Source organism: Hipposideros armiger, unplaced genomic scaffold, assembly GCF_001890085.2.
Source record: "Hipposideros armiger isolate ML-2016 unplaced genomic scaffold, ASM189008v1 scaffold_155, whole genome shotgun sequence".
Taxonomy (NCBI): Eukaryota; Metazoa; Chordata; class Mammalia; order Chiroptera; family Hipposideridae; genus Hipposideros; species Hipposideros armiger.
Genome location: NW_017731505.1, coordinates 1,356,953 through 1,381,683, shown reverse-complemented (window position 1 = coordinate 1,381,683; position 24,731 = coordinate 1,356,953). Strand labels below are relative to the sequence as shown.

General features: G+C 44.5%; 1 protein-coding gene across 1 annotated transcript in view; it reads right to left on the bottom strand.

Moving 5' to 3' along the window:
* ARHGAP6 (Rho GTPase activating protein 6) overlaps positions 1-23,577 on the bottom strand; it is a 491,641-nt gene extending 468,064 nt beyond the window's left edge. The window contains exon 1 of the mRNA XM_019651219.1: positions 21,974-23,577. Within this exon, the coding sequence (XP_019506764.1) occupies positions 21,974-22,552 (579 nt within the window). The 5' untranslated portion in view covers positions 22,553-23,577. The remainder of the gene's footprint in view (positions 1-21,973) is intronic.
* Positions 23,578-24,731: the final 1,154 nt, after the last annotated feature.

Genomic DNA, 24,731 nt, shown 5'->3' with positions numbered 1-24,731 from the left:
GCCCCTGTCCTTAACCATTGAGTTTTAAAATGATATGAGAACCATCCTTAATATTTTGAAAGCCTCCTTATAAGCTTAAGCCAATTTTTATTAAAATTTTAAGTGACTTTTGGCAAGCAAGAAGGTCATCCTGCAGGTATGATTTTATGCCAGAAAAAAGTACACGTTTCAATGACCGCTGATGTTACCAGAGGATCTCTTACAGCAACATTTTGGATAAGGTTCTGATTCCATAGTTTTAAAATCTAGTAAAATGTAAAGGAGACAGAAGAGCCATGCCATGTGTAAGTGAACATGAATATTCCCCCCTCCAATCCCTCCTCACTGCTCCCACATCAGGCTAAAATTGTTGGTTCCACATCCATTGCTCAAGAGAACATAAACTTGGCATGGCATTATCTTCTAGGGTTGTGTCTGTATTTGGCTTCCCACTGATCATAACAAAAAACACCAAATACTAATCTTTTTATTGAATTGAAGAAGAAAAATTCTCCTACACTAGAATTGGGAGTTCATCCTAACTCTACTTTTGTTTACTTTCTGAAACTCAGGTGTTTTGAAATGGAATACATAAATGCCCTCGCCTTCAAGGGCCTCCTATTGTAAAGTACACCTTGTGGCAGACAAGGATACATCAAGAAAATAAGAGGTTTGCTCAGCTGCTTAGAAAGCTAGCTTTCTGGTTTTGCTGCTATATCCTATTACTGGGACCCCAGTCACAATCTCACACGTGCAGCGATTACTTCTTCCTTAGAACTGCTGTTCAGACTCTTCTCTCTTAGAGCAGTTGTTCATATTGCTTCCCTAACCGCAAATGCTTGAAAGAGTCTCCACTACATATGTTGACATTCTACCTATCTCCACAGCCAGTTCAAGTCCCATCCCCTTCCCCCATTTTTCAGGTCTTCTTTGATAACTCCCAAACACCCCAAATTCTTTCTTCTCTCAATTTAGACAGAATTATCAGGCATCCCTGCACAGTTTTACCCCAGTGTGATACTTCTATGCTATTCTCTAATTTTTCCTGTGTGCTATTTAACCAGAATGGCTCATCTGTATGAAAGTTGGGCAGTTTTACATCAGAAGATTTTGGGCGGTGACAGAGGCTTGGATATTTGACAAATACTTACTGGTAGATGGACAGATGGATCAATTCTTTTCCTGGCTGGCCCATGGGAGAAAGTAGAGGGAGACAACTTGTCCTTGGGACAACTGGTCACCTACTTATCTGATTTCACAAAGGATCAAAGAATCACTTTCTGCCGTGCAGAAAGCATAGGCCAAACCAGCCTCCCTGAATGCACAGTGACAAGGGCTTGCCAAATCTGCACTCGCAGGACGGCGCGGAGTAAAATCTATTCCCTCACATGAAAGAAGGGGACTTCTGTGGTTCCGAGAAGATTGCTCAGATGGGAGAAAACTCCCAAAGCCAGCGTCTTGTTCTTCAGCAACAACACGTAGCCTGGGATACGACATACCGACCAGTATGCAAGTACCTCAGAAGAGAAGGGGAATCTTTTCGTTTTGATATGCTCAACAGTCGCCTTCCGCCAGAAGGAAGTCATAGCATATGTGACATTTTGGTAAAGTAACAGATGATGTAATAAATTTGGGCAAACAGACATTGAAAAACTTCAGAGAAAAATAAAAAATGTAAAAAGCATGCATTTAAATTATGGGAATAAACTGATATGTACATTATAAATACTTCCACAACCTGTCTTTGGAGCATTTTATCAAAACGTGCATTCTACATGCTTGAATAGACACCACAGTTTTTAAAAAAGGCAGTATTCTCCTTGTTCAAGTGCTTTTAGGTTGAAAATTTTTAGTAGCCCACAGGGAGGAAAGCCTACAAACTGCTTCAGCAAATTCTAAGCATGTGCACGTGGTTTCTGCTCAGCTGCAGGTAATTATCAATTATATTCTGGCAAAAGCTTAACAACATCACTTGCTTTCTCATCTTTTTTGTCTCATAATGCCTTTCTCCCTTTAGAAAAATGCCACTAAAAAAATAACAAACCTGCGAACCTTTTCTACATCATTTGACAGACCAATAAATAGTTTATAACTTTACCCTGTCTTTTACTCATTTTCAGTCCCCAGGCACAGAACCATTTCATCTTTTTCAATTAAGCATGTATCCACTGTAATACCAAGTATATGCAATATACCACATATTCAACATTAAATGTAAGATTTCATTTTTTTATATATGCAGTATATTTTGGAAACAAGCAGGAAATTTACACACAGTTCAAAATACTGTACTCACCTCGAGATGCCGTGCACCTGTGCCAACTTTGGCTCTGCCACTTAAAAACATCTGTAGAGCTACTGTTTGGAAAATCATGAGATATTTACTCATAACATGCCTTCTAGTCACACCTTGCTTAGGCCGAAGTATTATATTCCCTGTAAAACTATCATATTTGCCAAATGAGCCTAAGCCATGAATTTTTTTAAACCTCAGTGTACCTAGAAATTCTACTCCTAGGTATCGACCCAAGAGAATTGAAAATGTATGTCTACACAAAGACTTGTACATGAATGTTCATAGCAGCATTATTCACAACAGCCCCAAAGTGGAAACAACTCAAATGTCTATCAATCGATGAGTGGATAGACAAGATGTGTGGTCCATCCACACAATGGAACATCATTCAGCAACAAAAAGAAATGAAATACTGGTCCATGCTACAACTACAATGTGGGTGAACCTTGAAGCAATTTTGTTAAGTGAAAGAAGCCATAAACAAAATACTACCTATTGTATAATTGCATTTATATAAAATATCCAAAATAGACAAGTTCAAGGAGACAGAAAGAGATGGCAGACTAGTGGTTGCCAGGAGCTGGGGGCGAGGAATGGGGAGTGACTGCTTAATGGGTACTGGATTTCTGCTTGGAGTGATGGAAATACTCTAAAATTGATGGTTGCACAACTCTGTGTCTAGAAAACACTGAATTCTATATTTTAAATGGGTGAATTGCACAGCATGTGAAATAAATTCAAAGCTTTTTTAAAAACAATTACAGGGAATAATGCCTATAGCTGAAATCTAATTAATATTTGGTTCTACTGTTATACTTCCCTACTTTTGTTTCTGTGAAGAGCACATTTGAGATTTTTGAGAAAGTACTGGGGAATAAAAGAGGTTTTCGCAGCCATTGCCCCACCCACGCACCCACCATCTAGCTGTGCACCCAACAACAGTCACACAGAGCAGTCCGCAGTACAGAGTTCCTTCTCCCATGATCAGCCTCCCAGATTTAGGAGCTACAACTAGAGTGTCTCCTCTTCTATGTTTTCTTCTTGGCAGGCAGCGATTAGTGAAAATAAGTATAAAAACTCTAAAAGTTTGATTAAAAAGCTGGGATTCCCATCCAAAAACAGTATATTTAGCATTTTACACACACACACACACACACACACACACACACACACACACGTTCTACACAAGTTTACCCCCCAGAGGGCTATGATTTACTATTCTTGCTATTTGGAAAAAAATGTTAGTACCTTCCTCATAGACAGAAATACCCAGTCCCTCTTCTATGCTCCCAACACACTTTAATTTTTTACAACTATTGTCTAACTTACACAAGTAAAACATACTAATTTCAGAAGAACCAAAAATACAAAAATGAAAAACAAATATTGAAATTCATCCACAGATATTATAATGTAACATTTTGATGTACGTATTTCCTTCTGATTATCTTTGTATACACACTTCAAAATGCCAAGTCATTTATATATAAAATAGCTGTCGATTGATCAGGAAATGGAATTGTCCCCTTGCAATTTGGCAGAAATTTCCATTAATAGACGGAGGCTATTCCCCCATCCTTTGAATCTGGACTGGCCTCTGACTTGTCCGACAGAAGACAGCAGAAGTGATGCTGTGCAGTTTCCAGGTCACCCCTCAAGACACTGTGGAGCACCCTCTCCCATCTCTTACACCCCTGCACCTGCCATGAGTACAAACCTGATTTAGCCTGAAGTGACAGTTGAAACCAAGACACAATATTAGCCAAGGGGAAAAAATTGTTGAGCAAACCCATTTCTTCCATTTGTCTAAAATTATTTTTGACAAATGTGAATATCCGATTTAATGTACGAATTTCTACCATGAAACCGCATTATGAACATCTGTTTTAGAATCGCTCAGTTTTAAAAGAAACATTGTTAGACTTACCTTCTAAAAGATATTTAATTAGTGAATATCATAGGAAACAATGACATCAACTTTTGTCAACCAAGAGAAATATGTTATGTTCAAATCAAGTTCAAAGGTAACAAGATCAGTATATTTATAGGATGCAGTAGAAATAAGGCATATTTAGCTTCTCTTTGCAAAGTGCCTCCCAAATCCATACTTAGTTATCTAAAGATATTAATGTAACTGCCGAGGATGCTGGCCAATGGTACTTTTTCCAATGGTATTTATTATAAAACAATCTTGGCAAGTGAAAGAAAACAGCACACACTGCTAATATTTTGGTAGAATTATGTGTTTATTCTAGCACTGTTAACAAGAGAAGCAAGCAGCGAATGAGCACACAGGAATGCTGCTGATATAAATGAATATTTACTCAAAGCCCAGCTTCTCCTCCCCACTCTGATAGGGGAATGACAAAGAGCATTTGATCTTAGATTTCTCCCAGCCTCACACACCACCAAACGCAGCACCCAAAGAAATGTTCATTGATGGCTCAGGATGGCAATAAGAGCAGACAAAGTAGTACCCTATGAGAGGGCTTCTCGTGTGATGGAGAAGAAGGTGGACAAATCCAAATTACTGAGCAAGAATATGGCTGAAGGGCCAATCAAATCAATTGGCTGTTAGTGAGATCACTGTTACAAGGTGGCTTTCTTCAGTCCCTTAGCCACAGTTTATCCCCTCAACATCGCACCTGCGGGCTGGCCGAGTGGCACATTGGTTAAGAGTTGGCTTGGGATGCCAGCTCTGAGCAGCAGGGCCCTGGTTCAGATCCCACATGAGGGCCAGTGACGCTGCGCCCTCTACAGCTAAGATGGTGAACAACAGCTCCACCTGGAGCTGGGCTGCCATGAGTCGCCAGCGACGGCATAGGCTGCAGTGGGGCTGCAGTGGGCTCCTGTAAGCTACCGTGAGTGGCCAGCAGCCACCGTGAGCAGCCGGCATGAGCTGCCATCCGATGGCTGGTGACCGATCTGCCTCACCTGGGAAGAGTGCAATGATGATACCAACATGGACCAGTGAAGCAATCTCCTCCACAACTAGACTGAAGAACAAAAGGACAGCAACTTGTCTGTTCCCCTTCCCCAATTCCCCAACGCTGTTCCCCTAACCCAATTCCCCAATCAAATCTTTAAAAAAATAAATAAATAATTTTTTTAAAAAAATCTCATCTGCCCAACTGCATATAGCCATGTTTCCACACAGACAGAAAAGATGGTACTGACTGTGTGAAATGTATCACCATTAATGGACACATTATATTTTGCTAGTGTAGATAAACAGTGACACTTGACATTCAAATGGCATTGCATATATTCCTCTCACTACTGTAGTCTAATCAGGAGAAAACATCAAACAAACCAAAACTGAGGAACATGCTACAAAGATGGAAAGGTCATGAAAGACTAATGGTAGGGAGACCAAGAAGCCATGTTAACTAAATATACTGTGGATTCCTGGAACTGACAAAGAACATTAGTGGAAAAACTGAGGACTCCAAACAAGTTCTGCATTTCAGGTAAAGGTATTGCATTTGAAGTATCAATAAGATCACCTTGGTTACAAAGCTGTTATCAAGGTTTATTCCTTAGTTTTCATAAATGTACCATGGTCATGTAAAATGCTGACATTACGGGAAGCGGCATGAAGGGCATATGGGAACCCTCTGTACTATCTGTGCTACTACTCTTCTGTAAATCTAGAATCACTGCAAAATACAAAGTTAAAAAGTTGTTTGTTTATTGCTTGTCCTGTTTTTTGGATCTCAATGGCTGGTTGGGCACGAGATTAGCTCATATGTCAAACAATTCCAGAATTCATGATCCACCCTAAAATCACATCACACACGTGAAACAGAAATGCCCAGCTGAGCCTTATCTAATTCCTGATCCATAGAATCATGCCACTAAGCTTGTGAGGGCAGGGGTGGTTATGCAGAACAGGTAACTGAAACACAGGTAGAGCACCCTAAGAGGCACTCTACGTTTTCTAGTGGTCCTGGTGGAACATTGGCCATCCCGTTTTCCACAGCTGTCACTTCCATGACACAGCCTTACAATGGTGTTTCATTCTCCCTTGTTCTTCACTCATGCTTCCTGGAATCACCTCCCAAATAAACTGTACTCACCTAGGTCCTGCCTTTGGAGAAACTCAAACTAAGACACAGAGCTTTTGCTTCTCCTACATTTCTTCATAGAGTTTTAAAAGCTTATATTTTCATAAAAATCATTTACCCACATTGCTTTAATTATGTATGGTAATAAACCACTGATTTTTTTCTAAAGCAAAATGTTATGAAGTCACAATAAAAGTTGTGTGTATAAATATATAGAGAGACAAATTTCACTAATAGACTGTGATCTAAAACTCTGCAAGAAATCTTTCCAAATAAAAAAAAGATGAACCTTTCTGCATTATAAAAATATTACATAGAAACATTTAATTAATGATTTAGAAGGAATCTTTGTAGATATACTAAGGTAATTTTCTCCTTGACCATTCAACTTTCTTATTCAATGAACTTTAAAAAAATAGCATTGCTTTTTTAGAATGGCTTTATATTTAAATGAATGTTTACATAAGCTACAGCTATCATATCTGCATGAAAATTAGAAATTACACCTTATGAGGAGAATAGAACATAGCAGGATTTGAAACACTTCCCTAAGAGGAATATTTCTAAATGAGGAAAGGCAAGCTAGACAATCACAACCCACTGACTCTTCTATACCTAGCTAGCTACCCCAGGGAGAACCAAAACTCAGAACAATATTGCAAAGAGCAACGAACTATTTCACCTTTTTGTAACCTTGTAACTCTGAATAGCCTATTTCAACTAAAGGAACCCTGAACAAGAACCTAAATATTGGATCATTTCCATAACACTTTACCAATCTTTAACAGTGTGCTCTCAGTTATATGAGAAAAAGTCATATATTTCCAATTTAATCTGAAATGAAGAGATTAAAATAGTGCCATTGCAGAACAATAATAGAGTTGCTGAGTTCATGACCCAGAACTTCTGAAGTTAGTCTGGGGCTCATGTCACACTTCTTGACCTTCAATTCTGCTTACCATCTCCAGATTGCCTTTCACATTTATTTTCTTGGCATTTTGACAAACACATTCTAACAACACTATTTATTTACAATGTATAAACGTTAGAATCAAAATTCAACATGTGTCTGTGGGGGCTTACAGAAAGACCCAGAGCAACACTCTGTGATGTAATATAAAAAGTGCACCTGTCTGTGAGCTCGCTTATAAATCATGGAAGGAAGAAATCTGACGCATTGGATGTGCACCGAGAACCTGGAGACAGTGAGTTCTAATTTTGGATTTCTATAAGTAGTCTGCAAGATATCTTCAGGTCAATAGTTTAAACTAGTCTTCAAGTCTAGTTTCATAGATTCACAATTCTTATCTGCCAAAGAGAAAAAAATGACCACGCTTTGTTTTGACACTCGGAAAGAAAGCTAAGCAAACAGGCACTTCTTTACCGACAATGATAATACAATATTGGTGATTGTATAACGGGGCAGCAGAATTCATTTGTAGCATGATGTAAGTACCAGGGAGGCTGGTTTTTAACAAAATTCCAGTTAGAATTTCCATGCCCGTTATAATCTAAAGGTCTCCATTTGGAGGCGCATAAACTAGGGATGTTGTGGATTGGATTTAAGTACCACATGGATGTCTGGACTACATACAAGACTTTTAAGGACCTTCCCCTCCTAATATTCTGTTTTCTTCATAGAATGCTGAAGTCACTCTAGAAATGTTCGTGGGAGTTACAGTTAGATTTTGAACAAAAAAGCAGCATCTGTGGATGGTATTGTCTCAACTGAGTGATGCTACCTTCTTACCTTGGAAAGATATTAATGAGATGAGCCACACAAGTGGTCAGCTTGATCTCACATGATAGTAGTAGCACAAGGAAGTAATAAGAACACCAGACTTGAAGTGGGAGAGCATGTTGCCGTTTACCAGCTAGAGACTCAGGTTTCCACCATACTAAATATCCTACAAACACAAAGTGTCTGATGAAGTTACTGTGATTCGTGTATGGGAACGAAGGCTGCCCCTTGGCCTGGGGGCATGTCTTGGGTTACACCGAATCCAGAAAGTGTGGCAAATTCCTGTGTTGCAAGTCAGCAGGCCAAAATGCCTGGGGTGACAGCTTGCTGGTGCTCCAAAGCCTGTCATGAAAAGTATACCTTATTAACAGCTTGCAAAATAAATCTTCAATTGCCTTCTGCTGTCGTCCAACTCAGCTGGGTCTACTCATTCACTTGTGGATAACCTAAGCCCTCTTCAACTGCCATGGTGGAAAGACCAAGGTTCCTGTCACACACAGGAGGTGGGGAATAAATTTATTTTTTTACTAAAGTAATACTTTAATCCAAGTCCTACCACTGTTGCCTCCTAGCTGTATGACCTGGGCAAGTCTTCCATTTTATTTAACCTTGCCCTCCTTGGCATCTTTTAGTACTTCCTATGTACTGAGCACTTACTTTCCAAATACAGCCATGCGCTACTTAACAATGGGGATATGTTCTGAGAAATGTGTCATTAGCGGGTTTTTGTCATTGTGACATCAAAGAGGCACTTACACAAAACTAGATGGCACAGTCTACTACACACCTAGGCTGTGTGGGATAGCCTTTTGCTCTTAGACTACATACCTGTATAGCATGTTACTAAGGATGGTAGGCAATTGTAACACAATGGTATTTGTGTATCTAACATATCTAAACGTTACAACATTATGATGGCTACAGTGTCACTAGATGATAGAAATTTTTCTATCATTATAATCTTATGGGACCACCATTGTACACGCATACGCGGTCCATCACTGACAGAAACATTGCTATGTGGTTCATGACTGTAATTAAGTCATAAGATCCTCACAAAAAATCTTTGGGGCAGACACTTTCATTATCTCCATTTCACAGATAAGGAAACTGAGGCATAAACATGCTTTGCAATTTCCTCAATGTCATAGGGCAGAGCTGGAGCTTGAACCCAGGCAGTCTGGTTCAGAGTCCTGCTCTAACCCATTCGCTTCATTTCCTCTCCAGCTAAGTCTGGCTCCCTCTTAATTGGAGTCTCAGTGTCCCCATCTACAAAATAAAGATTGATACTATCACCCTACAGAGGCGTAACAACAAAAAACTGGTGAGCATTCTACAGATATTGTTATTTCGCTAATGATTACTATCATTACCCATCAACTGAAATAAGTGAGCAAAGAATCAATCAGAAGTTCCAATGTGAGCAGAATGATACTTTGCTCAAACGCTAGAAAACCTTGTGGCCCATTCATTCCAGGATTGCCCTGGACCAAATTCTGAGCTATAGCAGAGGCCCTGTTATACTAACCCTGAAACAATGTAGCTATTGTCTCCTAAGGTTTCTCTTTCCCCATCTCTATCCACATTTGGTTCTCAGAGTGCGAGCTCGCCTGATCTCAACCCCTGAGAGCTGAAGCTATTGGCAATGCAAGCTGAGAATTTATCGCATGCTTATTCACACTGCAGCTCCTGCAGGTGGTATTAATTCACCTGTTTCCATGAGCTATCCAGGTATACAGAAATGAAACCATGTTCTTTTCCTTAATCCCTGGGCCACCCAAATCAATTCATTTCCAATTTCTCCAAAGACATGGCTATTCTAAGCTCAGCCTTCTCCTCTTGGGTCGCTCAGCATGTCACTTAATGGGTGGGTTTCTCAAGCTGCTTTTCATTCTAATGGCTCCTGAAAATCTTTGGCCATTTAACCGCTTTGTTATGATATGGCCAGGAAATTTCAAGATTGTAAGTAGTTTTAAAAGTCTCCGCCTATTCTGAAAAATAATCTTTGTAATAGCTTCTTTGTGCTTGCTTCCAAAGTGTAATAACCAGGACCCAGAATTTCCCCAGTAACCAATCTCAGGGAACCTTGGGCTGGCTGCTGACTCTTCCATCGAATCTGCCAGAACAGTTACAACCTCCCTTGTCAGCTGTTTAAAGACAGCATTTAATACATATTCGGCCTGGGTTACCACACAACTCTGCTCCTCTATATTTATGTCTATGTTTTATTGAAAAGAAGATGCAGCAACAATATTAGTATGTTTTCTAAAAGTCATGAACACCACTTTTTAATTGATATTAAAATTCACGTACCATAAAATTCACCTTTTCAAAGTGTATGAGTCAGCAATTTTTAGTATAGTCACAGAATTCTGCATCCGTCACCTCTATCTAGTTCCAGAACACTTTCATCACCGCAAAAGGAAACCTGTGCCCAGCAGCAGTCACCCCTATTCCCTCTCCCCTCAGCCCCTGGCAACCACTCATCTATTTTTCTGTCTCTATGGATTTGCCCATTCTGCACATTTCTGAAAAATGGACTCATACAATATATGGACCTTTGTAGCGGCTTCTTTAACGGAACATGTTTTCAAGGTTCCACCATGTTGTAGCATGTACCCGTATTTCATGCCTTTTTATTGCTGAATAATCTTGTATTGTATGGATAGACCATATTTTTTATCCACTCATCTGTTGGTGGGCATTTGGTTCTTTCCACCATTTTGTCTATTATGAATCATGCTGCTATGAACATTCATGTACAAGTTTTTGTGTGGATGTGTTTTCACTTTTCTTGGGTATATCCCTAGAGGTGGAATTGCTGGGTCATATAGTAACTCTGTTTAACTTTTTGAAAAACTGCCACAGTGTTTTACATTTTACATTCTCATGAGCAGTTTATGAGAGTTTCAATTTCTCCTTACCAACACTTGTCATTATCTTTTTTTTTTTACAGCTATCTTAGTGGGTATGAAGTGGTATCTCTTGTGGGTTTGATTTGCATTTCCCAATAGCTAATGAAAACATCATTCTTTACCAGATAACAAAATAACTAATTTCACTTCTTCACACATTACATTCTACTTTTTTGCCATATTGTAACATAGTTGCAATTACAGTCTCGCTGTCTTTATCATAAGCAATGGCTCAGCCAGCACTCAGTAAACTGTAGAACAAGATGTCAAGTCCCAAAGGTGTGTCTCTGGGGCTTGGAGAACCATTGTCGGAACACAGATTCCCTTAGTTGTTGACTGAATTCTGACATGAAACACACTTTCCCTTCTGAGGACACCAGATAAGAAGAAGCAAAATTCCACTGTGGCAAATGAGCTCACATTTCTGCAAATTCTGAATGTGTGACAATATGTACCATAGTCAAAGCTTATGTATTTGAAGGTGGCATCTGGTTGAGCCATAAAGTAGAAATGGATCATTCTCAGACAGGTAGGGGACGAGGTAATCAAAAGCAGAGTAAGAAGGAAAAAAAATCTCCGCAGGGAACTTCTCCATTAAATAAAAATATCTGTATTATGACATTCAAGGCCAGACAGACTTATTGTTTACCATATCCCCACTCCCATGCTCCATTCCAGCTGAATTTTCCTAAATTCTTTTTTTTCTTAATATATTTATTGGGGAATTGTGGGAAGGGGAACAGACAAGTTGCTGTCCTTTTGTTCTTCAGTCTAGTTGTGGAGGACGTTGCTTCACTGGCCCAAGTTGGCACCATCATTGCGCTCTTCCCGGGCGAGGCAGATCAGTCGCCGGCTTCTGGATGACCACTCACTCCGGCTGCTGGCCACTCACGCTGGCTGCTGGCTACACACGGTAGCCCATGGCAACCCATTGCCGCAGGGGCTGCAGCCTATGCCATCACCGGAGACTCACGGCAGCCCAGCTCCAGGTCGAGCTGTTGTTCAGCATCTTAGCTGTAGAGGACAGTGTCACTGGTCCTCATATGTGGGATCCGAACCAGAGCCCTCTGGCATCCCAAGCCAGCTCTTAACCAACGCGCCACTCGGCCAGCCCCCGAAGTTCTTGAAGCATATAGTAATTCCCTCTTATCTGCAGGGGACACATTCCAAGAGCCCCAGTAGATGCCTGAAACCACAGATAGTACTGAACCCTATATACACTATGTGTTTTCCTATTATACATACCTATGATAAAGTTTAATTTATAAATTAGGCACAGTATGAGAATAGCAACAATAATGAGTAATAAAATAGAACTGTATAACAATATATTATAGGAGTCGGCCAAGTGGCTCGTTGGCTAAGAGTTGGCTTGGGATGCCAGCTCTGAGCAGCAGGGCCCCTGTTTGGATCCCACATGAGAGCCAGTGACGCTGCACCCTGTACAGCTAAGATGGTGAACAAAAGCTCGACCTGGACCTGGGCTGCCGTGAGTCGCTGGCGATGGCATAGGCTATAGGGGGGTTGCAGTGGGCTGCCGTGAGCTACTGAGAGTGGCCAGCAGCCAGCGTGAGCGGCCGTGAGTGGCTGTCCAATGGCTGGTGAGTGGCTGCCTTAGCCGAGAAGAGCGCAATGACAATAACAACATGGGCCAGTGAAGCAACGTCCTCCACAACTAGACTGAAGAACGAAAAGGACAGCACCTGTTCCCCTCCCTTGAGTCCCCAATGGTGTTCCCTCCCCCCAATTCCCCAATAAAATCTTTAAAAAAAACCAATATACTATAATAAAACTTATGTGAATCTGGCCTGTGTCTCTCAACAAACTAGCATGAATTTCTTTTTTCTTCACCACAATTTCACTGATAGGTTCGTTCTCACCATAGATCTTAGCAACCTCAGTACATGATTTTTTCTCTTTCCTAATTAAGTGGAGAAATGTCACCTTTTCATTTCAAAGAAGCATTTTACGGCTTCTCTTGGGCATAGCTGAACTGCCAGCATCACTGCTCTTGCGCTCTGGGGCCGTTATTAAGTAAAATAAGAGTGGCTTGAACACAAGCCCTGTGATACCGTGACAGTGATTCTGATAGCCTAGATGGCTGCTGAGTGACTAACAGGCGGGGAGTGTCTACAGCATGGGTACGCTGGACACAGGGACGATTCAGGTCCTGGGTGGGACAGAGCGGGATTTCATCACACTACTCAGAATGGCATGCAATTTAAAATTAATGAATTGTTTATTTTGGGAATTTTTCATTTAATATTTTCACACCGCATTTGACTGCAGGTCGCTGAAACCACGGAAAGCAACACCACACCTGAGGGGGTATTACTGTACTAGGCTTCGTCTTAACTATGGGCCATTCCTTCTAGCTGGAGTGCTACATCCCTTCTTTTTGTTTGCAAAAGCCTCCTCATCACTGGTTTCAGTTGAAGCATCCAGGACCTCCTTAGTCCTTGTATCAGTTTCCTATGGCCTCTGTGACATATTACCACAATGTCCTGACTTAAAGCAACACACATCTACTCTCTTACAGTCTTGGAGGTCAGAAGTCTCACTGGTCTAGGCTCAAGACATCAGCAGAGCTGCATTCCTTCTGCATGTTCTAGGGCACAATCCATTTTCCTTGTGTTTTCCAGCTTCTAGAGGCTGTCCCATTCCTGGGCTGGTGACTCCTTCCTCCATTTTCAAAGCCAGCAGTGTAGCATTTTCAAAATCTCCACCCCATACCCCCCTCAATCTCAATCTCTCTCTCTCTCTCTCTCTCTCTCTCTCTCTCTCTCTCCTTCTCTCTCCTTCCCTCCCTAATTCTGTCCTCACATCTCCTTCTCTAACTCTGACCCCCCTGCCTCCCTCTTAGAAGGACCACTGTGACTACATGGCTTACCCAGATAATCCATGAGAATTTCCCGTCAAGATCCTTAACTTAATCACATGTGCCAAGTCCTGTTTGTCATGGTAGTTACCATATCCATGGGCTCTGGAGATTAGGACATGGACATCTCTGAGAGGCCCATTACTCTATCTGTCTGAGTCCTCCCATCATTGTGAACAAGTGCAAGGATTTATTTATTTGAAAGTGTCACTTTCACAAACCAGTGAGCACCTTTTGGGGCCATGTCTGATTGTTTCACATAGCCCCACTGTCAAGTGCATAGCCGGTGCTCCACAAATAGTTGATGACTGCCTGACTGAGTGGCTAGTTTGGCTTTGCTGGACCGGAGATCCTGGAGGAAGGGGAGGAGGTTGGCTGAGATTATATTGGAAAAGGCTTTGAAATGATGGGCTAAGCAGTTTGGATTCCATTCTGTACACCCCGAGCCCCAGCAAAGGTTTATTCTCAGGGAGTTAACATGATTACAATTATGTGTTCAGAGTAGACGGCCCACAAGCCAGATGGAAAGAGAGAAACTTAAGGCAGGAGGCCACAGTAAATGAGGACCCAAAGACAGTGGGTCCTGCAGTGGCAATGAGAAGGAACAGCTGGGAGAGATGTCAGGACTTGGAGACAGTCCACTTCAAATTCTTTCTAGAATGGAGTGAATGAGAAGTAAACACAACAGGATTTGATAACTTATTGGAGAAGATGGGAGAAAGAAAAGAAGAGGAAAACTGCAGACATCTCCAGCCATCTCTGATAAAACTAAGCAGGTGGGAAATGGTGACACCAACCAGAATAATACAGAACATGAAACGTGCTCAGAGGAAGGGGGTGCCGATCTGTCCTGTTTCAACCCTGTACATTTTGATGGCTCCAGGGGGCACTGAGAGATGTCTTGCAGAAAATCAGAAATAGATGGCAGGAGCTCACACACAAGGTCGCAGTTAGACACCAAGGTAGGAGTGTCCCAGACAGGGGTGACAGCTGAAGCGACAAAAGTGACTGAGATCATCCAGGGAGGATGACTGGAAGAAACAACGCAGAACTGTAGGAACGGGTGGGCCAAGAGAAGCACAGCGGCAAAAGAGCAGGACGAGGCCTTAGAGATGGAGACACGAGCAGTACGGAGGGGAGTGCGATTCCTCTGGGTGAGTGAGGGGGCGCGGAACAGCGCTGAAAGCTCTGCACAAAAGTCCAGCCAAAGGATGTCTAAAGAGTCAAGAAATGGGGGCACCTTTGAGAGAATTGTTTCAGGTAAGTAATGGGAATAATTGCCATGGTTCATTAAGGTGTTTGTGGTCACTTACTTTTCCCAGAAGTTTGCCAGATTATATTGAGAGTGAAAAAGGATTTCAGGGTGATTGTGCTCTCAGCTTGTTGTCTGAGCTTCGTCTTAACCCTTTCAGTCCCTCCCTTTAGCTGTAAAATACGGAAGCTGCAGCCACACAAGGTCCTTTCTAAATCTAAAATTTGTACTTTCCACCCCTCACATGCAAAAATTCTGATGAAAGCTCTACTCTAAGGCACCTGAGAAGAAGTTGTTTCCACATTATTCTCTATTTAAGTAAAAAATTACTTTAGAAACGAATTCTAGCAGAGATACTCCAAAAGAGAGCATATGAAAGTTGAATAACTACTTTCCAATTTTACAATTCTTAGGTCTTTATGTTGATTTAAGGCATAATTCCCGGGCCGGCCGAGTGGCACGATGGTTAAGAACTCGCTTGGGATGCCAGAGGGCCCCGGTTCGGATCCCACATATGAGGGCCAGTGACACTGCCCTCCACAGCTAAGATGCTGAACAACAGCTCAACCTGGAGCTGGGCTGCCATGAGTCGCCGGCGACGGCGTGGGCTGCAGTCCCTGTGGCAGTGAATTGCCATGGGCTACCGTGTGTGGCCAGCAGCCAGCGTGAGCGGCCAGCAGCCGCAGTGAGCGGCCATCCAGAAGCCGGCGACTGATCTGCCTCACCCGGGAAGAGCGTAATGATGGTGCCAACTTGGGCCAGTGAAGCAACATCCTCCACAACTAGATTGAAGAACAAAATGACAGCAACTTGTCTGTTCCCCTTTCCCCAGTTCCCCAGCACTGTTCACATCCCCCCAATTCCCCAATAAAAATCTTTAAAATAAAAGGCATAATTCCCTATAAAGTGCCCTTTGTCAATTACCTCTTTGAAGCTGTCTTACTCTAATTACTTCCTCTTTGGTGACATGGGCGAGCCTCTATTTTTAATAGCAATATCCCTCTCTGCCCACGTTTTAAATTTTAATTCCAGTTTCCATCATTATATATTTACCATTCAATTCTTCCCTAAACATATATTTAGACACCCCCTATCTTTTTCCTATCCACAATGCCTTTTGAAAAGTCTTGTTGTTCTTTTTTCCAATTCAGAGCCTTGGTTGACATATACCAAAAAAGAAGAAAACGACAAAGAGTAAAGACACAAGCATGAGAGAAAATGGTACTGGCAAGCAAAATCTAGAATTCAGTTTCTTATATAAAGTAGCGCATTATACCGTTTTCTCAACCTCAGCACTACTGAAATTACGAGCAGGATAATTGCTTCTTGTGGTTGGCTGTTCTGTGCATGGTAGGATGATCACCAGCATCCCTGGCCTCCACCTACCAGATGCCAGTAGCATCCTCCCATCCCAGCTCTGGCAATAAAAAATGCCACCAGGTATTTCCAAATGTGCCGAGAGTGCCAACTTGCCTCCAGTGAAAACCACTGGTCTACAGAGACCAGCGTACCAGAAGTAGTTCAATAGTGCAAGAAAACAATCTGCTAAAATGAAAAGTAAGAAATACAGAAGTATTATGTTTATATGCCAACTCCCATTTGTTTATTGGATCGTTGGCATGGTTTTCCCATGTCCACCTCCTCTGCGTATCAATCTTCCTGCTTCTTTCACTCTACTAACACATGCCCCCAACCCCCCCCCCCCGCCTCCCAGCAGACACCAGAGTGATCTCTAAAACACACATCTTATCATGCTACACCCTAATGCTTAAAAATGACCAATTTTCCCCATTCTCTACCACAGGGTTTCTCAGCCTGGGCACTCTTGACACTAAGGACCAGGTAGGTGGCTCTTTATTGTGGGGGCTGTCCTGTACATTGTAGAGTGTTTAGCAGCATCGCTGGGGTCTAGCCACTAGATGACAGTAGAATAATGTCTCACCAAAGATATCCACATCCTAATCTCCGGAACCTGTGAATATGTTCAGTCACATGGCAAAGGAAAATTAAGGTTGCAGATGGAATTAAAGGTTGCCAATCAACTGCCCTTAAAATGATGAGATTATCCTGGACTGTCCAGGTGAGCCCAATGTTATCACCAGAGTCCTTAGGAGAATCTGAAGGAGAAATGACTGGAAGAGGGTCAAAGAGATGCAATATGGCTGGCTGTGAAGATGGAGGAAATGGGCCACTGGAAAAGCCAAAGAAACAGATCCTAGAGGCTCCAGAAGGAAGACAGCCCTGCCAACACCTTGACGTTAGCCCAGAGAGACCCACTTCAGACGTCTGACCTCCAGAACTGTAAGACAATAAATTTGTGTTGCTCTAAGCCACTAAATTTGGGGTGATTTGCTGAAGCAGCAGTAGGAAACTAACACATTCCCACCCCCAATTGTGACAACCAAAACTGTCTTCAGCCATTTCTAAATGTTCCCTAGGGACAAAGGTGCCTCCAGGCAGAGAACCACTGCTCTGGAAAATGTAGGCTCTGAATTCCTGAGATGTACACTGGGCTTTTCACAATTAATGCTACCCAACCTGTTGGACTAGTACCCAACAGAGCCAGGGACAGCCTGTGCTGCAGGCATACCAAACTTCTAACTGCAGAACACTCTACATCGTTCACCTCTCTGCAGATCTGATGCCAAGAGGTGCCTCGAAGGGTAGGCAGTGTGCTTGGACCCTCCTGCCATTTTATCTGTTCCCATAGTCTCTTCCAAAGACATGCCTAACCTGCCTTCATTAGGTTATTACATGAAAAGCCATGTGGTTGCTACATATATGAAACGGCAGATGCCTTAAGCTCCTCCTAATGAATCATTGCTCTTAAGCCCCTCTAAGTCCTCTTCACTGCACACTCTGGCATCGCCAATACCTCTGTGCCTTTGCAGGTCCACTCTTTTCTCTTTAATCAAGGAACCACTTCCTGTCTTTCTATAAATGGCAGTCATCCTTGAGATCAAGTTCAAGTGTTCTCTGCACAGTGAAGCCTTCCAAAGACTCTCCCAAGCATGGCAACCCATCACTGCCGCCCCCACCCCCACCCCCTGTCCCACCCTGTGCTGTGATCCTTCTACGCTGCACCTGTTGGCTGACTCATCCATCCTCCTATTAAACTTGGAGCTCTTCAGGGGCTGACACCAGACTTTAGCCTCTGCTTTCCTGGTACCTAAAGAAATGCTTGTGTTCAAGAAGTGCTTGTGGCATGAATGAAGAAAAGAATGGAAGCCATGGATAGAGAAAAGTCATTTTAATTCTGGGTTATTGAAGCTGTGGCGCTCCAGATCAGCTACGAGCATAATCCCAGCTCTGATCCATGAGAATTAGGGGAACCCCAGGGTTGGAATGAGACCTTGTTCCTTTGTCTGTGATCAGAATCAGAACACAGCTTGGCCGGTAAGAACACAAGTTAAGAAGCATGTACCAATCGTGTTACCATGCGCCATTTATCCCTTTGTCTTCTCCCTTTTTCTACTCAATAGATACTCTACCCAGCATGTCCCTGAATCCAATTATGTTAAAGCAATCCTCAAATACCTAGTGAAGGAATGTTAATAGAGGCGTAGCTGACTTTGTCTAACACCTCTAGGTTTTAGGCCATAAAATGGCCATTTGTGAGCCTCAAGAGAGCACAAGTCATAGAGCTGCAGGCATATATGAGAGTCTCAGGAGAGGGAGCCACTGTACGAATATTAAGCTTAAAATCAGAGAATCTGCTGACACAATGAAGCGGAAATGGACGTAATCCATCCCTGGCTGACCCTGAATGAAGGTGAATTCTCAGGTTTGCCTATGGACTCAATACAAGAGAGACTGAAAAGTTGAACAAGCCATAAGACTTGCATGGAGTCTGCAAGCATGACTCAAGAGGGATCCAACTGGGGCCGGCCGAGTGGCGCGATGGTTAAGAACTGGCTTGGGACGCCAGAGGGCCCCGGTTCGGATCCCACATATGAGGGCCAGTGACACTGCCCTCTACAGCTAAGATGCTGAACAACAGCTCAACCTGGAGCTGGGCTGCCGTGAGTCGACGGCGTAGGCTGCAGTCCCCTGTGGCAGTGGGTTGCCATGGGCTACCGTGTGTAGCCAGCAGCCAGCGTGAGCGGCCAGCAGCCAGCGTGAGCGGCCAGCAGCCAGCGTGAGCGGCCAGCAGCCAGCGTGAGCGGCCGTACAGAGGCCGGCGACTGATCTGCCTCACCCGGGAAGAGCACAATGATGGTGCCAACTTGGGCCAGTGAAGCAACGTCCTCCACAACTAGACTGAACAACAAAACGACAACAACTTGTCTGTTCCCCTTCCCCCAATTCCCCAGCGCTGTTCCCATCCCCGCAATTCCCCAATAAAAATCTTTTTTTAAAAAAAAAAAAAAGAGGGATCCAACTGGCTCCAACACTGGACAAAGGCCCCAGGGAAACTTTATGCCAGCGGAAAGCACTTCTGTAGGCACTCACTAGATGGCTAGCATGGGGCGCTACACTCAACTTACTGGTGCAGTGATCCTCCACTGGGGCAATTTTGACCCCTAGAGGACATTTGGCAGTGTCTGCAGACATTTTGCATTGGCACACTGGTGGGGTGCTATTGGTATCTAATGAGTAGAGCCCCAGGACGCTGGTAAACATCCTACAATGCACAGAACAGCTCCATCACAAGGAATCATTCTGCCACAACTGTCAATAAGGCAGAGGCTGAGAAACCCTGAGCAGGAGCAACCAGAAAAAGCCCAAGAACCAAATGTGTGTAAGCCAAATCTTCCCTCCAGGGCCCATGGTAACCTTGCTGCTCTTTTAAGGTGCTCACTTGCTGCACTTTTGACATTAGGAAAGATTCTCTTTTAGGACAAAGGACCCTGCTTGCTTGCCAGTGAGAAGGACAAGCAGTGCTCAATAGGATGAATTTCCTTGGTTTTTGAGAGGGTTCCAGGGCATTAAACCTTTGAAAGGTAATCCAGCCCATAAAATTCCAGACCCAGGGTTACGTTAGGATATCTGGGCCTCTACTAAACAAAAGCAGCCTTGGATCTTCCTGCCAGGATTCCATCCAATCACCCCATGTCCGCCTCAAGAATAAAGGGATCACACACACACAGATTTTATGAGAAAATTTTGTTCTTTTGCTAGATGGCTATGTACTTAGGTAAGCTTGCAGATTGTGAGATTTTAAAGGATAAGAAGATAATCTCTAACCAGTTGTGATCATCCACAGTAGGATGCCTTTTGGTCTTACCAGTACCAAATGGCATCTGTATTCTATATTCCACATATGTATGGTTGCTAAGAAAACAGGGACGTTCTCAATGATGCAAGTAGGTTTAAACATGGATGTCAGTGGCTATCTATTTCAAGACCTTGACTTGCTTTTGCATTTCCCCCTCTTTCTCTCAACTCCTGCAGGTTAAGCTGATACAGAGCAGGCATCCAGCCCCTTCTAGAGATCCTGAGAAATTCCACATTTGGATTTTTGACATAGATCTTTCTAGTGCTGAGTTCCCTGATCTGGAGAAAGTCTTTTGCTCTCTGACTTGACTTTTCCTTCCACTGCCCGTCTTCCTAAAGAAAGTGTACAGGACAGTCAGCATTTTTGTTGGTTTTTTTAATCCATACTCCCCACCAACAGCAGCAGTTATTTTGACACAGTAACTAATGTTTCATTAATATGTGATGCTAATATTTCTTATTAACTTCTGCTGCTTTTTCTAAGGCAACCTATTAAAAGCCAAAATTATAGTTAATTTTGCATAGTTATCTCATGTTAACAGCATAGTTATCTCATGTTAACAGCATAGTTATCTCATGTTAACAAAGTGAGGTATGATCTTAGATGCTATTTTCAACCTATTTTTCTTGGTTCTGTTTCCTTTATTTAGTCTAAATCTCCAGCAATTACATGGTATTTCATTTCATTTCTGTAATTCTAACTGTACTTTAAAATATTTCATTACAACTGGTGGAATCTCCTTTCCCTTATGGGAACAGACTCAAGGCAAATCTATAGAGTTTGTGGACTGAAAGAAACAGGACTTGATCATTTCTCAAACAACTACTATTTATTGTCTAGGAGCCTGCTGCTTTCCCAGTGCCCATCAGCCAGCTTCCCAGTAGCTCTGGTCGCATTCTTCTTGACCAGACAGCAAACATGTTAAAGGTGCCAAACAGCTTCCTCTGAGCTCCCTATGTATTACTAATTCTTAATTCACATATATTTTACTAACTACTAGCTGTCCTAAGTGGAATTTGGGCATATTTCTATGAATTTCCATAGCCTTTACAAGAGATTGTTTTCCCTATATTAGAGTAGTACCATGTACCACAGATTTCGGAAATTAGACCTTTAGGGAGCAGAAAATATCAAAACTAGAGAATTCTAGTAGTTACCCCTCACCACCACCACCCAAACACACAGACCTGCACACACATACTATGGGCAACACCCTCCAGAATGATGTTCCTGAATTTTCTGTAGAACCAGATGACAGACATATTCCAAAATATATTTCATCCAATCGTTATAAACAGCTTAGAAATAGATCATTTGAGTTCCCCACAATATCAACTCTGGGTGAAGGGATAAAATGACCCTTTGAAATGGCCTGCAGCGCAAACAGGAAAGCAAACCACCATCTCTTCCTCCAGCTCCCATCACTCCTTCAAAGTGGAGCCAAGAAGTCCTGACAAGACAGGAGGATGGCCACTAGGGATGGCCCATTTCCAGGCACCAGGCCCAAGAGGAACAGCCACACCATGGAAACCCCTCAATGGGTGCCCGGCTCTGCAAATGTGATGGAATTAAACAACTGCCCAGGTGTCCATCCTTGGGCCATGGGACACGCGGCACCGGACCCTACCTCGGATTTCCACACGACATACGGGTGGCCGTGGCTGTTGGGTGGGGACTGGAACTTTCTCTGCTGGAGCCACCTCCTGGGAGAAGCGAAGATGCCATTGGAGCCTCCCCCGGAGGAACAGAGGATGGCGCTGCGGCCACTGCTCGGCCCTGCCAGGACCGAAGGCAGGTCCCAGGCCATGCTCTTCTTGAGGCCACTGCGACCCGGGGGGACCTCATAGTCAAAGTGGAGGTTGCCAGACGGTGACTTCTCCTGCGGAGTGCTGGGCGTGGACAACGATGAGCAGAGGGATCTAGGCGGCGGGAGTCGGTTGGCCCGGGGGTGCTGGCCCCGGGGAGAAGACGCCGAGCGGGAGTCGAGACCCTCGGCCGGGGGCAGTGGGGAGCAGAGGTGGCTCCCCGTGGCCCCTCGCGAAACTCCCTCCGCGCCCGCCTCGCCTCCGCCGCTGCCGATCAGGGCTGGGTCCAGGCTGCGGGTCTGGCGTAGCTTCCTCTTGGAGAAGCCCTTGGCTGAGGCCGTGCTGCCCGAGGCCGGGGAGGAGCAGGAGAAGACACTGTGGAGCAGGCTTTGCGCAGACATCGCAATGGGGCTATGCCCGAGGGCCACCCTCTTCCGCTGTCAGAAAGCCGGGCGCGGAAAGGAAGGGGGCTTAGGCGGGGCTGCCAGGCGGGGCCGGCCCGAGGCTCACCGAGGGCGGTGGAGGGCAGCGCTGGGCTCACGCACCACTAGGGCACTCCAAGTGCCCCGGTGGGGACACAAGCAGGAGATCCATCACCAGCCTTCTAGGAAACGGGGTTGGGGCCTCCTGCGGCCGCTAGAACCTTCCCCCGGAGCCGAAGTTGCGAAGCGGGTGAGGAAGAGGAGGAGGAAGGTCAGGCGCTTGCTGGGTTCCCAGCTCCGACACGCCAGCACCACTGCCCCTTCCCAGCCCAGGCAGGAGACTCCTTGCTCCGGCTCACTGGCTCTGGACAGCTTCGAAGTCTCCAGCAAGCTCCTCCTCACGCCCTGCGGACAGTCGCGAGGGCTGGGGAGGAGGCCTGCTGGGCGTGCGCCCAGGGCGCGTCCGTCCTGCTCCCCACGGTGAAGGGGACTTCCTCCCGGAGCCGGGGCTGTGTCTCGGGGGGTAACGTCGCGGTGTTCCGGTCCTTGTAGTTGCGCCGTCTGGCCTCCACTTGGCTGCTGCGCCCAGTCCTCCAATTGGCTAAGCGCAAGGGTATGTCCAAGCTCAAGGTTCCCGCGGGGTGCCAGTCTTGCCACAACGTGGGGACATGGAGTGTGCTGCGCCCAGGGCCTCCCACAGGCTGAGCGGCTAGGGTGGGAGACAATTCCTGCCCGTGCTCAGGGAGCTGAGGAGAGAGACCCAAGGTGGGTGCCCACATTCCACCCCAGAGGGACTCTAGACGTTCGCAGCCCAGTTTGGGGCCCAGGGCAGGCACCGAGATGTCCCTCCCGCGTTCATTCTAGAGGCAGCGGGAAGGGGGCGGCCAGGACCGGTAGGGCGAGAGGGAAGCCTGGTCCGGAGCTGGGGCGGAGCCAGAAGCAGGAGAGGGCAGAACGTGGAGGAGTTTTCCCGGCGCCCAACCTGGGAGCCGCTCATGATACCGGGTCTCGTGGGGAGAAAGTGGTGAGGACGGAAGTGCAGACCTTCTCCCGGCTCTCCCCTCCCCCAGATCAGGGAGAAGGGGGGGGGCGCCAGCTCCACTCACGTTTCTGGAAAGGAAAGGAAGTGTCAGATTGCACCCCACCCACTGGTGTCAGATGGGCAGCTCAGGACGGTTGCTCTGAACTTGAAGTTAAATCTCCTGCCTTCTCCCCTCCCCCCACCCAACACCCCTGCTGGATTTGTGTTTTTAAAGGAAGGATAGAGATTCAGTTCAAATGGGCTGGAGATGGGCACCTACTAAGAAAAGTAAGGATCCTGCGGAAAGGTACTAGCGGAGCAAGGGAGTTTGAGGCCAGGCGGGGGGACAGGCGCCAGGCTGCGGAGATTGACGCTCACAAAGCGATGGGTCTCCCGTTTGGCTCCCTGACGCCTCTGGGCGCAGCGCGCCGCGGCCACATTCCTAGGAGGCTGGAAAATGCTGGCAATGGCAATGTCCCCTGCTGGAAAGGAGTCTGGAAGCAGCTTCTCCCGCTACTGTCCGACCCCTGGAATCTATAAAGCACAGAGCCTGGCCTGCCTCTCGGAAGACTTTTTGACGGAACATTTAAGTTTTGCAACACACCTTACAACCGCTCACCAGGGGAGCAGAGAGAATGTTGGAAATGCCTGCGTACATTATTTAACTGTATTCCTGTGGCCCCTTTTACCACTTCAGGGTGAAGAGAATATTATACAAATATCAAGGTGGCTTTCCTTTACCGTTTCTTTTATTAAAGAAAAAAAACTTAGAATGGGCTTATAAATACAGGTGTTTGACACAAACATTTGCTTTGTTGTGTATATGTCAGAATGTGTCCAACTTTGATTTTGGAAAGCTGCTTTTATTCCCTATAAAATTTTCAGGGGGAACATTAATTTCTTTGTCTTTTTAAAAAGTATTTGATGTTCCTAGATATTTAACTAGATATCTAGGAGAAGGCCTGTCGTGAAATCTGCTTAACGGAACAATTTGATGCCTCCCCAAAGGGCTTTGTTAGGATCCGGGGATCTCTGATGTACTCGTTTTTGTAAATCCAGCGGAAAGACGGCACCCAGGGAGCTCCTTTGGTGACTTTATGAGCTATCTGCTGCCTGAAGACCAAGGAAGAGACACAT